At 44.8% G+C, this 17,490-nt stretch overlaps 1 protein-coding gene across 5 annotated transcripts in view; it reads left to right on the forward strand.

Annotated features, from left to right (window-relative positions):
* VWA7 (von Willebrand factor A domain containing 7) overlaps positions 1-17,490 on the forward strand; it is a 71,730-nt gene that overhangs the window by 42,445 nt on the left and 11,795 nt on the right. For all 5 annotated transcript variants that reach the window (XM_030197434.1, XM_030197435.1, XM_030197438.1 and 2 more), the window contains exons 8-11: positions 331-443; positions 532-648; positions 1,012-1,200; positions 2,568-2,709. In XM_030197434.1, the coding sequence (XP_030053294.1) occupies positions 331-443; positions 532-648; positions 1,012-1,200; positions 2,568-2,709 (561 nt within the window). The remainder of the gene's footprint in view (positions 1-330; positions 444-531; positions 649-1,011; positions 1,201-2,567; positions 2,710-17,490) is intronic.

A 17,490-nucleotide genomic window follows, 5' to 3' on the forward strand; every position in this document is an offset into this window, starting at 1 on the left:
TTAGGTGCAAGATGCTTTTCTATTTTTGCTTAGACATGTGCACAAGAAGCTGCAGATTCCACAAAAAATTGTGCGAATTTCCCCCTCCCCCGATTACAACGCAAGTTCTGCTTGCATAAAATTAAATTTAACTACAATTAGCTTTCTGCATGGTGCTGTCAGCATTACCCTGGACCATAACTGATAGATGCAATAAAAATGCTTCACCGCACGGCTTTCTGCATCAGCCCCTGAAAGCCACAGGACTCCCAGCAGCCACAGACATCTCTAAGAAATGAGGTCCTGATAAAACATCTTATGCTCTCTTTATGCCCCGTGTTATCATTCCAGACTTTGGACCTGTCTATAAAACACGAAACCCCGATGTATTCTGGGATATGCTGAGCAACCTGACGGCCCTGGGGGGAGGGGACGAGCCAGAGATGAGTCTCTCTGCCATCCAGGTACAAATCTGAATGCTCCTCACCCTGATCTCAGAACAACTTGTTCTCCTGATAACCTCTTCTTTCCTTGTGTTCCCTCTCCATTCAGTTAGCCCTCCTGAACACGCCTCCCCACTCTGAGATTTTCGTCTTCACTGATGCATCCTCTAAAGACGCTGAGCTGGCAAACTCTGTGGAATCTTTGATTCAGGAGAGAAAGTCCAAGGTAAAATGTTTGCAATGTCACTTGTCTATAGGGTACTGCAGAGTGGCAATGGATTAGTTAGCTGGGCATGTGTTCTCCATGTCACAGTGTAATGGTATCACATGAGCTGTAAAATCCCTCCAGAATCTCTGATTTAATCAAAACATTTGTGTTGTGTAGACAAGATTGTTTTTTGTTGTTTTTTTCTGAGTATGTATGTCTCTCTCTCTCCTTCCCCTTGTGTTTCTCATACTAACACAGTAAATAACTGCAAATAAAGACCAATTCACCATCCAGTCTCCTCTTTTTACCTTTCCAATTTTATCCTTCTCATTCTCATTCATTTTAGTTTGCACCAATCTTTCGCCTTTTCTCTCTCCTCAGGTCTCTTTCCTGATCACAGAGGACCCCTCTCGGGCCCCTGGCCGGGGACGAAGGGAGGTCCTTTCCCCCCACAGGTTTGACCTCTATGCCTCCCTGGCCCAGAAATCTGGCGGAGAGATAATATTCACGAACAACCACGACATCCGGGAAGTCTCTTCCATTATCCAGGACTCCACCAACTCCGGCATGGTAAAAACCTCTCCCCCTAGCCATCACCAGTCCACAGGACTCCATCACCCCTCTCCCAGAACCCACCACCTCCAGCCCAGTTTTGCAGTCCTCCTCTTTCCTTGCGCCCAGACTCAAGCACCTCCAGCTTGGTACAACTCCCACCTGCCCCCTCCAGACTGCAAACTTTCTGGCATGGTATGACTCCTCAGTACCCCTCCCCCCTCCCCCAGCCTCCAAGTCGGACTTTCTCCTCTGTCCCAGAGCCAGTGTAAATGTAGTGGGCACCCATGGCGAACCTTCAGCATTATACCCCTCCCTCCTGAATTAATTTTCAGACCTCTATCTGCAGCTTCCCCAAGACTTTGATAATTAAACTCAACAATCATGATCGTCATATAAACATCACATATAAAAGCAGGTTCAAGTATGTGTTTAATGTGCTGATAGTTCTTCGAGTTTCTGTGGCTGTCAGGACCTATTGTTTTGCTTTGACTACAGCTGTCCGCTGCTGCCCTAGGCTACTACCTTATCTTGCCTAATGGGGGGGCCCGGCCCTTCTCCATCCCAGTCAACCTGGGACTCTGTAATCCAATGCTGAGTTTTCTCATGCCTTTTCTTTGGATTTGCCTCCTTCCTGCTCAGAACCACAAGCCCTAGGATGCACAGAGCCAAATGCTGTAAAAAAATAACTTGGCTAGGGCATCAGATACTAGTGACATGCACAGGGTCTACAGTCAGCTGATTCAGTCCTGGTTTTCTGATTTTCTCTTCAGAAGAGCAGCACAGAACTACAACTCCCATGATTCACTAGGGAAATAGCACCAGGACTGGATTAGACTTGATCTTGGAGTGAGAGGATACTTCCAGGGTTAATAGGCAGGGCTGGCATTAGGAGGGTGCAACCAGGACAATTGCTTTTGTCCCCCCAATGCTAGACAAGATTTTGGGGCCCTCTTCCAAATTTCTTCCTTGAGCTCCAGCTTGTCTAACACCAGCCCTTTTAATAGGAGAGGCACAAATTACATCACATCCTTGCTGCTGCCTGATTGGCCCATTTTATGTACCTGTCTGACATCATAACCAGTGTGGCCCAATCAGAGTACATAAGTATGACTTATCTGGCAAAGTGCAATATGAACATTAACTGAAGTGGTGGGATACTGACTCAGGAGTCAAAGCCTCCTGGGTCCAAAGTATTATTGGCTATGAGGTTCCTTCTGGGGGAAGGGGGTAGCTGTGAGGAATGGGGGAGAGAGTTTGGAGGGGTTTGTTGCTGTAATTAGCTTCACATGTTGATGTTTTCAAGTATCGATGGTGTATGTTGATCAGAAAAATTTCAATAAAATTGTTTGAATAGTGAATTTTAACTGAAGTGTTTCCTTCAGATTACTCTGTTCCATGTTCAGAAGAAGGAGCCTGGCCCCAGGGACTGGAAGACTTACAACTTCCACTTGGACAGCCTGCTGGAGAGGGTCAAGATCCACATCCACGGAGACATAGATGACTTCCAGATCATTGGTCCAACAGGTAATGAGTGAAAAAGTGAGATGGGACCTACTTTTTTGACTGATTTGGCTCCCTGCTGACCTGGTATACTGCAAAGCTAACTTAGCTGAGGAAGACCAGGCTGTGTGTGGGTTTTTTTTTTCACATTGATATTATTCCCCATTTACTTGTGGCAGATATTTTCAGATTAAAATATTGTTCCTTTCTGATGTTAAATTCTCTTCATTGCCAAACTGAGTGAACAACAATTATAGCTATAATTGTTCTTTTTACATACCAACCATCAGGCAAAAGACTGCAAAAACAACCCCCAGATACAAAACTACACCCCCTATCCCCCACCTCCCTTTAATCTCACTGCCTTGTTCCACAGTCTTTGCAAGTATATCAAGATACATTGTTGGTATAACAATACTTTTACGTATTCAATAACAGATACAGTGGGGGAAATAAGTATTTGATCCCTTGCTGATTTTGTAAGTTTGCCCACTGACAAAGACATGAGCAGCCCATAATTGAAGGGTAGGTTATTGGTAACAGTGAGAGATAGCACATCACAAATTAAATCCGGAAAATCACATTGTGGAAAGTATATGAATTTATTTGCATTCTGCAGAGGGAAATAAGTATTTGATCCCCCACCAACCAGTAAGAGATCTGGCCCCTACAGACCAGGTAGATGCTCCAAATCAACTCGTTACCTGCATGACAGACAGCTGTCGGCAATGGTCACCTGTATGAAAGACACCTGTCCACAGACTCAGTGAATCAGTCAGACTCTAACCTCTACAAAATGGCCAAGAGCAAGGAGCTGTCTAAGGATGTCAGGGACAAGATCATACACCTGCACAAGGCTGGAATGGGCTACAAAACCATCAGTAAGACGCTGGGCGAGAAGGAGACAACTGTTGGTGCCATAGTAAGAAAATGGAAGAAGTACAAAATGACTGTCAATCGACAAAGATCTGGGGCTCCACGCAAAATCTCACCTCGTGGGGTATCCTTGATCATGAGGAAGGTTAGAAATCAGCCTACAACTACAAGGGGGGAACTTGTCAATGATCTCAAGGCAGCTGGGACCACTGTCACCACGAAAACCATTGGTAACACATTACGACATAACGGATTGCAATCCTGCAGTGCCCGCAAGGTCCCCCTGCTCCGGAAGGCACATGTGACGGCCCGTCTGAAGTTTGCCAGTGAACACCTGGATGATGCCGAGAGTGATTGGGAGAAGGTGCTGTGGTCAGATGAGACAAAAATTGAGCTCTTTGGCATGAACTCAACTCGCCGTGTTTGGAGGAAGAGAAATGCTGCCTATGACCCAAAGAACACCGTCCCCACTGTCAAGCATGGAGGTGGAAATGTTATGTTTTGGGGGTGTTTCTCTGCTAAGGGCACAGGACTACTTCACCGCATCAATGGGAGAATGGATGGGGCCATGTACCGTACAATTCTGAGTGACAACCTCCTTCCCTCCGCCAGGGCCTTAAAAATGGGTCGTGGCTGGGTCTTCCAGCACGACAATGACCCAAAACATACAGCCAAGGCAACAAAGGAGTGGCTCAGGAAGAAGCACATTAGGGTCATGGAGTGGCCTAGCCAGTCACCAGACCTTAATCCCATTGAAAACTTATGGAGGGAGCTGAAGCTGCGAGTTGCCAAGCGACAGCCCAGAACTCTTAATGATTTAGAGATGATCTGCAAAGAGGAGTGGACCAAAATTCCTCCTGACATGTGTGCAAACCTCATCATCAACTACAGAAGACGTCTGACCGCTGTGCTTGCCAACAAGGGTTTTGCCACCAAGTATTAGGTCTTGTTTGCCAGAGGGATTAAATACTTATTTCCCTCTGCAGAATGCAAATAAATTCATATACTTTCCACAATGTGATTTTCCGGATTTAATTTGTGATGTGCTATCTCTCACTGTTACCAATAACCTACCCTTCAATTATGGGCTGCTCATGTCTTTGTCAGTGGGCAAACTTACAAAATCAGCAAGGGATCAAATACTTATTTCCCCCACTGTATATTAAGATATTCAATAAGGTACTCCTTCCTCTGTAAAGTAAAATGATCCAAAAGGGCTCCTGAACCCTTTGGAAGCCCTCCAGCTTCCAGGCTGTTATTCATCAACAGACATTGTCTCCATTACCATCATCTGGAATAACTGAATACGCTACTGAGTCTTATTAAGTCAGAGCTTCCCAAATGGGGTCACAAAGCCCATATTTGGGGTCATGACCGGGGTGGGCTCTCCATAGTTTCATGAATATTCTGCACCTCCGGGGTGGTGTCACAGTCTTATTTAACTGGTGGAAGCTGGAACCCCTGAATGCAATGCTTATCAATCTTTTTTGTGGCTGTGATTCTATGATTGCAGTCAAGTTGCATCAGAGGGAAGACTGTGGGGCCAACATGAGTAGTGTGTATTAGTTGCTGTTCGCTGCCAGTGAAAAGCTGCTATTTAAAAGGTATGCAGGGGAAGGGGGATGTTTGAGAGACCCTATGAAATGCAGGCGAGAAAGGGAGAGAGCAAATCACTTGTGGGACAAGGCGGAGTTCTTCTGGCCACCCATCTTGGGCCCAGGCCCACCCAAAGTTGGGTGTCTGGCTATGCCATTGGCCCTAACGTAGCATATCCCAACCCTACATGTCATAATTTTAATGTTCAATATTCTTAACTCGGTATGTGATGACAGATAAAGACTTGCATGGTCCATCCAGTCTGCCCAGTAAGGCGCCAAGATCCACTCCTGCCACGCCATCCAGGTTACACCGTCACAATCAAATACTGCATCACAAAAAATGCAGTCACACAGTCATGGAAAAGTGGTGTCGTAATTCTGGATAATCACATTTATTGTGAATACTAGAATAAGGGGCCCTTTTACTAAGCCAGGTAGGCGCCTACACGTGCCCAATGCACGCTGATTTGGAACTACTGCCCAGCTACCGCTTGGCCCAGGTGGTAGTTTCATTTTTACGCACATCCATTATGCGCCCCATTAAATTTCTGGCGCACGGTGCTAACCGGGCAGTAATCGGCAGGGCCACCGAGAGACTAGGCCGGGCCCGGGGCAAGGCCGCCCCACCTCCACCCCCCCCCCCCCCCCCCCCCCCCGCTGCTGCCGCCCCCTGTCGCTCCCCTCCGCCGCTGCAGTCCGCGGTCTCACCTGCCTGCCTCCACGGCTCCGGGCCCCCTTCATTCAAAGTGGCAGTTGCAGATCGCGTCTCTTCTGGCCTTCCCTCCCTGTGTCCTGCCCTCATCTGATGTCACTTCCAGTTTCCGCACGGGCGGGACACAGGGACGGAAGGCCAGAAGAGACGTGATCTGCAATTGCCGCTTTGAATGAAGGGGGCCCAGAGCCGTGGAGGCAGGCAGGTGAGACCGGGTACTGCAGTGCCGGCGGCCTGACCCCGACGCCAGGCCCCCCTTGGAGGACCGGGCCCGGGGAATTTTGCCCCCACCTCTCGGCGGCCCTGGTAATCGGCATTGTACGTGCGCTGACGATTACCACCCGGTTACCACTAAGTCAATGGGTGGTGGTAAGGTCTCAGGGCCAAAATAGACATGCACCAATTTTCATTTTGCCACACGTCCATTTTCGGCCAAAAAAAAGGCCTTTTTTGCAGGCACACTGAAACATGGACCTGCGCACGTCCAATACACGCGTCCAAACAGCGCAGGCCATGTTTTAGCGCACCTTAATAAAAGGACCCTAAACCAGCCATCCAACAATGTTGCAAACTGACATTTCACTCACTATTTATTTATGACATTTCTATCCCACATTATCCCGAGGAGAGCTCGGGTTCAATATGGCTTCCAAACACTATAGAATAATACATAATATGAAAAAGTAGCAGATCAAATAGTACAACATTATGCATTGTAACATCATAGACTAAACAGATAAAGTAAGGAATGACTAATCAGAAACACAACAATTTTATGAAACTGATTGATTGACCTGAGCAAAAGATTAAGTATTAGATGTTCTGGCAAGTAAGTTATATTAGAAGAATGAATGAAAAGGGGTTTAATTTTCCAAGGTAGGGGTTATTAAAGAGGATACGATTCGGGGAGTAAGTGTCAGATGTTGAATCAAATTCAAACAGAGTTCGTTGTTTTGTTGAAGGCAGAACTAAAAAAGTAAGTGTTCAATAAACTTGAAAATGACATATAGCCGTTAGTGTGTTGAATTGGTTCAGGTAAGTTTTGGTGCGTTAGTGTGAGGAGAAGTTTGCATTGTGAATTGTTTTGTAGATTACATTCTTATTTATTTATTTTATTAACTTATTCATGACATTTATACCTCACATTAGCCCGAAATAGACTCAAGTTCAATGTGACTTACAAACAAACGACGAAGTGAATAAAACATAATAATGTACAAAATACAGGGCTTTTTTTGAGGGGGTACTTGAGGGTACTGAGTATCGGCACCTTTTCCATTGTCAGCTAAAACTGACCCATGGAACCCATGTTTTAATGATAGAGCTCAGGTTCTACACACCAATTCTATCTTGTCATAGATTCCGTGACTGGTTGCAGGGGGCCTGGCTATTATGGGGTGGATCCCTGCAGTGATCACCCCACTCCTGAAGGGTGGCCTAGCATTTGAGTACTGGCACCTTGTTTGCTAGAAAAAAACACACTGACAGAATATAACACACATTACAATAAGTTCAAGAAGCAAATTAATCAATCAGTTTGGGAAATGTAAGGTGAGATATTCTCTGGATGACAATTCAATGAGGTCATTCATATAAGACAGGGACATGCCGTACAGGATTTGGTGAATGAGAACACATAATTTGAATGATCAACTATCAACCCTTAAGTGAATATGACACAAAAAATGCACACTTGTTCTTGATCTGTCTCTGCTATATTCGGGTCACAGAGTGTAGAAGTCTGCCCGGCACTGGTCCTAATTCCCAATCACTGGAGTTGTCGTCAAAGCCCACTCCAGCCCATGAGAACGTAAGAATAGCCATACTGGGTCAGACCAATGTTCCATCCAACCCAGTATCCTGCTTCCAACAGTGGCCAATTCAGGTCACAAGTACCTGGCAGAATCCCAAATAGTAGCAAGATTCAGGCTACTGATCCCAGGGACAAGTAGTAACTTCCTCATGTCTATCTTAATAGCAGACTATGGACTTTTCCTCCAGGAACTTGTCCAAACCTTTTTTTTTCTAAATCATCCTTTTTATTCAGACAGTTCAATAAATTTTCACAATTAAAATACAATACAACTTAATATTCAGTCTGCCTGAATTTTTTGGAACATTTCTGAACACAACTGTTCCCCCCCTCCCCCCCTCCTACCCTCTATCCCTATTCCCCCCCCCCCCCCCCAAATCCCTTCAAGAGTTCAAGATTTTGCTTCTTGCCACTGGTGTGAGAGTGTCCCAAATTGGAGACCAAGTGTGACAAAACTGATCACCTCTCTTAGAAGCTAAGTCTCTTATACCTTTCTTTTCGATGGCACAAGCTTGAATCATTGCGGATCTCCAGTGTGCAATACTCGGTTGATCTGTTACCAACCATAGTTGCAATATGACACGTTTTGCCATTAATACTGTCCTCTTCAAGAATGCCGTGAGTCCTGCCGGCGCAGGCCGCTGTATGTCAAAAAGATCAAACAGTTGCTTAGGAGTTGGTTTCCAAGTGTAGTTCCAAATTTTGGAGACATGTTCGCTCAATTCCGTCCAAAAGGCTTTAACTGGCGCACATGTCCAATACATGTGCCCCAAGTGGGCCATATCCTCCTTACATTTTGGGCAATTGTCCACTTCTCGAAGCGTGGCTTTATATGCTCTGTGCGGTGAGACGTGTAACCGAAGCAGAAATTTATATTGTAGTTCCCACCAGGTAGCATTGTCCGTGACTGAAGTTATAGTTTTAAGACATTTATCAATCTGCTCCGGGTATAGATTACTCTGCAATTCCTCATTCCAGGCCTGTGCCACCCGGTGACAGTCAATTTGTTGCAAAGAGTCCCTCAAACCCCGATGACAATAGCTCAGGGGCACTCGTGACTGTGCCTCAAGACCCAATATTTCACTCAGTTTTTCCCAGGCAACATTTTTTAATGATTCTGCCGGTAAAGAGCTTACATAGTGTCGTAATTGTGTATATGCTAACCAGTCATTCACACCCAAACCATACTCTTCCTTCAAGTCTTCAAATGATTTTAATGTCCCTTGTTCAGTTACCACATGGAATAAGTACCTAATTCCCATATTAGCCCACCTCTGGAAAGGGACCAAATCTCCACCCGCCGGAAAAGCCAAGTTACCTTTTAGAGGCAGTAAAGCCGAGGTCTTGGCATCCACCCGCAGGATCCTGCCTATCCATCTCCATGCGGCCCTCAAGGGTAAAAGGATCGGTCGGTAAGGGCCCAACCCCGGTAATTCTCTGGGGGGCGCATGGAGCCAATAAGAAAATTGCATTTTTCCCAGAATTGCCACCTCTGCCTCTGTACAAGAGAAAAAATTTGTAGAGCGGAACCAGTCGGACAGATGTCTCATACTGCTGGCCAGGGAAAACAATTTTATGTCTAGGAGTCCCAAACCCCCCTTTATACGTGGTAACAGCACTCTACCAAATGGCAGACGGGCCCTCTTTCCCTGCCATAAAAAATATGTCAATTTTTTTCGCAGCCACTGTGCATCTCGGGGCCTCAGATGGAATGGCAACATTTGAAATATGTAAGTCCACTTTGGGAAGAGAACCATATTATAAAGCGCTATACGTCCCAGTAAAGAAATCGGGAGTGCCTGCCACCTCTGCAAAGATTCCACCGCACGTTCCTTTAACGGCCCCATGTTAAGTTCATAAAGTTCCGCTAAATCTGCGGGAATATATACCCCCAAATATTTGATACTAGAGTGTGCCCATTGAAAAGGGAAGTTCCCCTCCCACTGCAATCTAATGTCCGACTGTATAGGGAGAGCCACGGACTTATGATAGTTCAAGGTGAACCCTGTCAAAAAATGAAACTCGTCTAGGTTCGCCATTAAGTACCGCACCGACGAGGCAGGCTTAGTCAATGTCAAAAGGATGTCATCGGCAAAAGCCAACACTTTAACCTCCAGCGATGGCATGGCTATCCCCACCACATCCGGGTCTCTTATGATCGTTCTAAGCAGTGGTTCTAGGTATAATAAAAACAGTAATGGCGATAAAGGGCAGCCCTGCCTAGTACCCCTCTGTAACTGAAATGGGGCAGATTGAAGCCGATTTGTAACTACTCGAGCAGAGGGGTTGCTATATAGTGTTGAGACCGCCTCCATAAACCAGCCTCCTACACCAACATGTTCCAGAACCTGAAACAGGTAAGCCCATTGCACCTTGTCAAACGCTTTTTCAGCATCCAGGCTCACCAGCATCAGTTTCTCTCCCATGGCCTGACTGCGTGCAATAGACAGCAGCACTTTCCGTACATTCACCGTTGCCTGGCGACCCCTAACAAAACCCACCTGGTATTTCCCAATTAAAGATGGTAAATGCTGGGCAAGCCTGTCTGCCAAAACTCGGGCCAAGATTTTTATATCCACATTTAATAATGATATGGGTCTATAGGCTTCTAACTGGTCTGGGGACTTACCCGGCTTAGGAATCAGTGTGATAAGTGCTTCATTTTCACCGGGCGAAAACCATCCTCGTTCCACCACCGCCTCGAAGTATGATATTAGGGGCCTAATCAACTCCAGGCCCAAAATTTTATAATATTCACTCGAAAAACCATCTGGGCCCGGAGCCGACTTCAAAGGAAGGGACTTTACCACCCGTTGAATTTCCTGCGCCTTTATGGGGAGTGCTAGGGAATCACAAACTCGCGGCTCTAACCGCGGCATACCTGCATCTTCAAGGTAATCTTGTATAAGAGGGCCCTGATGTTCCCCCGTTTCAGAATATATCTCTGAAACACGTTTACAATCTCAGCTGGCTGCGAAAGCCAGGACCTATCTTGCAATTGAATATATGAGATAAATGAATTTGTTTTCTTAGTTCTAGCTATTTGTGCTAATAGCCTACCCGACCTATTTCCATATCTTTGGAAATTAAGCCTCCTAGCATAAAATAAACTCTGATATTTTTCATGAATCATTGTGTTTAGTGCTACCAAAGCTGCTGCCATGTTTTCTTGGTTTTCCTTAGTTGGGTTAGCTATGTGTCGCTTCTTTGCAAGCTTGTATGCTGATTCTAAACGTATAATGCCCGTCGCTAAGCGCTTTTTACGGGCGCTCATAAAGGCAATGACCTCTCCCCGAAGGACCGCCTTTGAGGCCTCCCAAAATATTGTTGGCGCCACATCAGAATGTGCATTCGTCTCTACATAAAATTGCCAGCGAGTTCTCATATGATCTACAAATGCTGGATCTTGGTATAAATAGGAGGGGAAGCGCCAGTATCTACTACCAGACCCTCTGACATCTAAGTCCAGCTCTAACCCAATTACCGCATGATCTGAAATCTCAGTGGGACCTATGAAAGCGTTCCTTACTCTAAAAAACCAGGACTGTGCCAACAAAATATAGTCGAGCCGGGACCAGGTAGCATGTACTTTAGACTGGTGAGTATAATCCCGGGCATCAGGGTGCAGCAAGCGCCAAGGGTCGACCACATGCAGTGCTCTACACAAGGCCGACAAACCTTTCCCGCGGCCCAGTGCTGCTATAGCCCTTGGGGAAGACCTATCCAGCTCTGGATCTATGACTTGGTTGAAATCCCCCGCCCATACCCATGGGGCATCCGCATATTGTAACCCCAGTGCTATTAAAGATTGAAAAAACTGCGGGCAATAATTGTTTGGGCCATAAACCGCGCAAAGATAAAACTTTGTTCCTTGATAATTAAAGTGCACCAGCGCTACCCTCCCCTCCTTATCCCTAAATATCAGTTTGGAATGACAAGGGATACCTTTTTTTATCAAGACAACCACTCCACTTCTTCTGTTCCCAGAGGAGGAATAGTGACATTCCCCCACCCACTGCTGACAAAGTTTTGCATGCTCTTCATCAGACAATTTTGTCTCCTGGAGACAGGCAATATCCGCCCCATGCGCCCTCAATTGCGATAAAATTTTATATCTCTTCACCGGGGAGGTGATCCCTGATACATTCCAAGAAAGGATGTTCAGCCTAGCTCTACCCTGCATCTCTAAAAATTAAGAATTGAACTATCCCAAGTCCTCCCATCTCATACAACCCCGGGAGCCCAGCCTCCCCCAAGATTGTCTGCCTCCAATTACCAGACCTTTGATTATCCTTTCCCCCACCTGCCATCCTCCCAGCAAGGACAACTGCCAACCTTTCCACTCTCACTTCCAGCACATTCATACCATCTTTCCCTTCCCTAACCCCCCATCCCCCTCCCCCCCCCAACCCCCCCTCCCCAAAACCATTCTTGTACACCATCTTGGTGTTACTCGGTCACTCATCTGCTAGGGACCCCACTCCCCGCATTCAAGTGTATATCACTATTATTCAACATCACATACCCTGTATAAATGTCCTGTAAAACTGTCCAATATCTACTCCTCTGTACGGTAGAATCAACCCCAAACTGGCGGGTTGGCAGTCCTCATGGAGTAGGAGCCTGGTCATCAATATCTCTGTTTATAAAGGCTGCAGCCAGCTTCTCTGACTCAAAGCTATGCCATTTCCCATTCCTGTGGATTTTGAGGACAGCTGGGTAAGACAATGAAAAACGAATCTTTTTTTCCACTAGGGTTGTGCATACTGGGTGGAATCTTCTTCTCTTTTCCTGTAACCCAGCCGAGTAATCTGGGAAAATCAGAATCTCATGTCCTTCAAATGTTAGATTGCCCCGCTTGGACTTAAATCCCTGCATGATTTCTTCTTTGTGGATATAGTTATGGACTTTAAGAATAACCACACGTGACTTCCTTCCTTCTTGATATCGTCCCAATCTATGGGCTCTTTCAATGCTGAGGCTTCCCCTACTGTCTGACAATGCAAATTCCTGCTGTAGCCATTTTTCCAGGGCAGGCCCCAAATTTTTTTCCATCACAGTCTCGGGAATGGCCACCAGCCTCAAATTGGAGCGTCTCACTCGATTTTCTAAGTCATCGATTTTCGCTGCCTGCATGCTGACCTGTTTTTCTAACTCCGTGAGCTTCGGTTCTGTAGCCTGCCACGTGTCTTCCATATCCAACACACGCTGTTCCAGCGTTTGGGTGCGCGTCGCTAACCCCTCTATAGTGGCGTCCAATTTCCCCAGATGGATCTCTAGGCTGTCGATTGTCCAAACCTTTTTAAAAACCCAGATACAGTAACTGCTGATACCACATCCTACGGCAACGAGTTCCCGAACTGCTTAACTATTTGTTCATCACCGATTGCATGACAGGAAACCTTGCTGACTACTGCTGACATACATCACATACAAATTAAGCTCTTTTCTATTTTTACTGTATTTCTTCTTCTTCTTTTTTGTTACATTTGTACCCTGCGCTTTCCCACTCATGGCAGGCTCAATGCGGCTTACATGGGGCAATGGAGGGTTAAGTGACTTGGCCAGAGTCACAAGGAGCTGCCTGTGCCAGTAATTGAACTCAGTTCCTCAGGACCAAAGGCCACCACCCTAACCACTAGGCCACTCCTCCACTCCATGGTTTTATTAAAGTTTTATTGTAAACTGCTGAGATAGTAACGACCGATTGGCAGTCTTATCAAATAACGGAAACTTGGAACTTAGAAACACATTAATCTATTGCAGTCATTTTTGTATGGAATACTTAATGTGGCAATAGATAAGCTCTTATTAAAAATGTATAGTGAATTTTGCATAACACTATACTAACTGGCAGGCCTTTTAAACCACTAATTCTTTTAAGTACCAAGATAGAACCTGAGATGCTAAATAAATCTCTAGACCCACTTGGATGCTCGGTCACTGAAGTTCTACTCTGGTAATGAATTGAAAAAGGGATCGATGAAAATATGCCATACGCGGTTTACCCGTTTTCTAAACCTAGAGAGGAAATCGGCTCTTGAGTTACTGCTGCCCTCAGATGAGCTGATGGAAAGAATTGTTGGATGGAAACAGAATATTCCAGTATCAATGTCTGAAAAGATTTCATCTGTCCTGGTCGTAATGAACTTTAATGCAATACCACTTTGTATTTCTCATTCCAGAAATGGCGATTGCCATTACGGCATAATGTAAGCCACATTGAGCCTGCAAATAGGTGGGAAAATGTGGGATACAAATGCAACAAAGAAAGAAAGAAAGAAAGAAAGAAACATAGTAAATGTCGGCAGATAAACACCTGCACGGACCATCCAGTCTGCCCATCAAGGTGCACCTTCCACTTCATGATTTAACAGTAGTATACTTAGGGGCTCATTTTCGAAAGAGAAAAACATCCAAAAAGTGTCATAAAGACACATTTGGACAAATTTGTTCTCAAAATGTCCAAATTGCTATTGTGGAAACCTGTTTTGCAGATGTTTATCTAAGCAGTTCACCTGCAGTGTGTTCAGATCACAAGGGGGGGCGTGTTGGGGGTGGGATTAGGGTGTTCCTAACACTTGGACGTTTTGCAGTCATAATGGAACAAAATGAAAACGTCTAGGGCTACAACTTCAACGTTTTGGTCTAGAAGTTTTTAGGACGAATAAGGTATAAAAAGGTGCCCTAAATTTGTATCCCACCTATTTGCAGGCTCAATGTGGCTTACATAGTACCGTAAAGGTGTTCGCCAATTCTGGTATGAACAAATACAGTAATGTTGTAGTAGAAAAAGGTTCGTGTGTACAGACACATTAGGGAATCGTAGAGAGGAAGAGTTATTATATGTCCATTACGAGTTTTGGTTTCGTTGTGTTGCAGGGTACAGGCATGTAAGTTGGGTCGGTAGGGTATGCCTTTTTGATCAGGTTAGTTTTTAATGATTTCCGGAAGTTTAGGTGATCATACGTTGTTTTCACGGCTTTTGGTAATGCGTTCCATAATTGTGTGCTTATGTAGGAAAAGCTGGATGCATAGGTTGATTTGTATTTGAGTCCTTTGCAGCTTGGGCAGTGGAGATTTAGGTATGTTCGTGTTGATCCTGTTGTGTTTCTGGTTGGTAGGTCTATGAGGTCTGTCGTATATCCCAGGGCTTTGTCGTAGTTAATTTTCTGAACCAGGGTGCAGATTTTGAAAGCAATACGTTCTTTGATTGGGAGCCAGTGCAGTTTTTCTCTGAGGGGTTTGGCGCTTTCGAACTGTGTTTTTCCAAATATAAGCCTGGCTGCCGTGTTTTGAGCGGTCTGAAGTTTCTTTATAATTTGTTCTTTGCATCACACATAAATTCCGTTGCAGTAGTCTACATGGCTTAGTACCAATGATTGTATCATGTTGCGAAATGTTTCCCTCGGGAAGAATGGTTTCACACGTTTGAGTTTCCACATTGAGTGGAACATTTTCTTTGTTGTAGATTTCACTTGGTTCTCTAGTGTGAGGTTATGGTCGATTGTAACACTGAGAATTTTCAGGCTGTCTGAGATAGGGAGGGTATAATCTGGGGTGTTTATGTTTGTGGGTTTGTTCGTATTGTATTGGGATGAGAGAATGAGACAGTGTGTTTTTTCTGTGTTGAGTTTTAGTTGGAATGCGTTTGCCCATGAGTCCATGATATTCAAGCTGAGCTTGATTTTGTTGGTGATTTCTGGTAGATCACTTTTGTAAGGAATGTATATTGTGACCATAGGAAGGAATCAAGGATGACCACCCTTACTCCCCAGTGGTCACTGACTCCCTCCCACCTTCCAAAGATGTAAAAGAAACAGTACGTACCAACCTCTATGACAGCTTCAGATGTTATAGCCAGTTCTATTAGACCAGCAAAGAGGTCCCTGGAGTAGTCTAGTGGTCGATGCTAGAAAGGGGACCCAGGCCCATATCCCCCATTATCCAATGTGTTTTTTTTCTATTATTATTTGTGTTCCTTTCTTAATTTATATTATTGTAAACCACTTTGATGGATACGAAAGGTGGTATATATCACGTTTTCTTAAACTATTAAACCTGTGTACACTTGTGGTGGAAACTGTGAACCCTCCCACACTCACCAAAACCCTACTGTACCTACACATAGGTGACCCCTTGCAACCATAAGGCCATTGTAGTGGTGTAAAGTTGGGTCCAGTATGTTTTTGATGGGTTTTAGAGGACTCACTATACAATATAAAGGACCAATGGTGAGATGTGTACCTGGGAGCTTTTAGGAGACGTCCACTGCAGTGCCCACTAGGGTGCTCCACTGCTCTCCTGGGATGTTTATGTGGCCAGTTTACTAAGAATGCTGGTTCCTCCTACATCCTAATGGTTTGATTTTGTGTGTTTTTCCCTCGGACCTTTTTTTTTTTTCGCAAACGGTCAAAAAAAAGATACAGCTACATCTAGAAAAGGCCATTTTCGAAACAAGAAGATAAACGTTTTGCCGGTTCAAAAATAGTCATATTTGCGATTTGAATTGTAGACATGTTGAGCAAAGTGTCCAAAACTGGATTTAAACGTCATATCAAAAATGCCCCTGTTTATCTCCATTTCTCCCTGACAATTTTGGGGCACAGAGTGTAGGAGTCTGCCCAACTCCGATCCTACTTTCCAGTTACTGGTCAGTGCCCACTCCAACTTTGTTCCTGATCTGTTTTTTTGCCCTTTACAGGATCCAGACCGTAGAAGTCTGCCCTTACATTGGTCTCACTTCCAAACCTCTAAAGCTACCGTCAAAGCTCACTCCAGTTATGAGGTCATTTAAGTTTTGCTTTAATTGGATTCCATCCTTTTTCTATATATTGTTCCTCTGTGTTTATCCCACGCATTCTTGAATTCCATTACTGTTTTCATCTTCTCAACCTCCCTGCACGAGGACATTCCAGGCATCCACCACCCTTTCTGTGAAAACGTATTTCCTGATATTGCTCCTAAGTCTCTCTCACTCTGGAACCTCAACTCATAACCTCTAGTTGTAGCACTTTCCTGGCCGCTTAAAAAGATTAGTTTGCATATTTGATACCTTTTAAGTATTTAAACATCTATATCACATCCCCCTATCCCTCCTTTCCTCTAGGGTATACATATTCGGGTCTCCAAGTCTCTTCTGATTGTCACTTTTTGCCCAGATTCCCTTCTCCACTCACTCCTGAAAAACTTGGCACTGCATAACTGGGGGAAAAATTCATTACCTTCTATCGGTAAAAAGAAAGAGATTCTAGGAAGTCCTTTAAGTGGAGAAAAATTTTCTTTCCTCGACGTGTAATTAAACACTGGAATTCATAGCCAGAGAATGTGATAACGGTGGTTAGCTTAGCGGGGTTTAAAAAAGGTTTGGCCGGCTTCCTAAAGGAAAAGTCCATAGACCATTATTAAAATGGACTTGGGGAAAATCCACTGCTTATTTCTGGGATAAGCAGCATAAAATGTTTTGTACCCTAATAAGGTTGTTTCAAGAGTTGCTAAATGCCCACGCATTGCATGGAGTAGCAGTTTGTTTGAGGATAAGGTGGCAGAGCTGCAAGGGCCCAAGAAACTTCAGTCAGTACCTTGAAAGTGTTTCGTTATGGGCTGCGAGCACAGCGTATCGAAACCTTTGCTTGCAACAAAGTACATGGTTAACTGGGTCACAGCCCCATTCTGCATCCTTCACTGGTGCAATGATCTCCACCCACCATAAAGTAGTGTGGTTGCTGTGTTAGTTCACTTGAAAGTATAGAAATAGAGGTCAATAAAAATAAAACTAAAAAAATGTATAAGGTTATAACTTTTTA

This window comes from Microcaecilia unicolor, chromosome 3, assembly GCF_901765095.1.
Source record: "Microcaecilia unicolor chromosome 3, aMicUni1.1, whole genome shotgun sequence".
NCBI classification, from domain to species: Eukaryota; Metazoa; Chordata; class Amphibia; order Gymnophiona; family Siphonopidae; genus Microcaecilia; species Microcaecilia unicolor.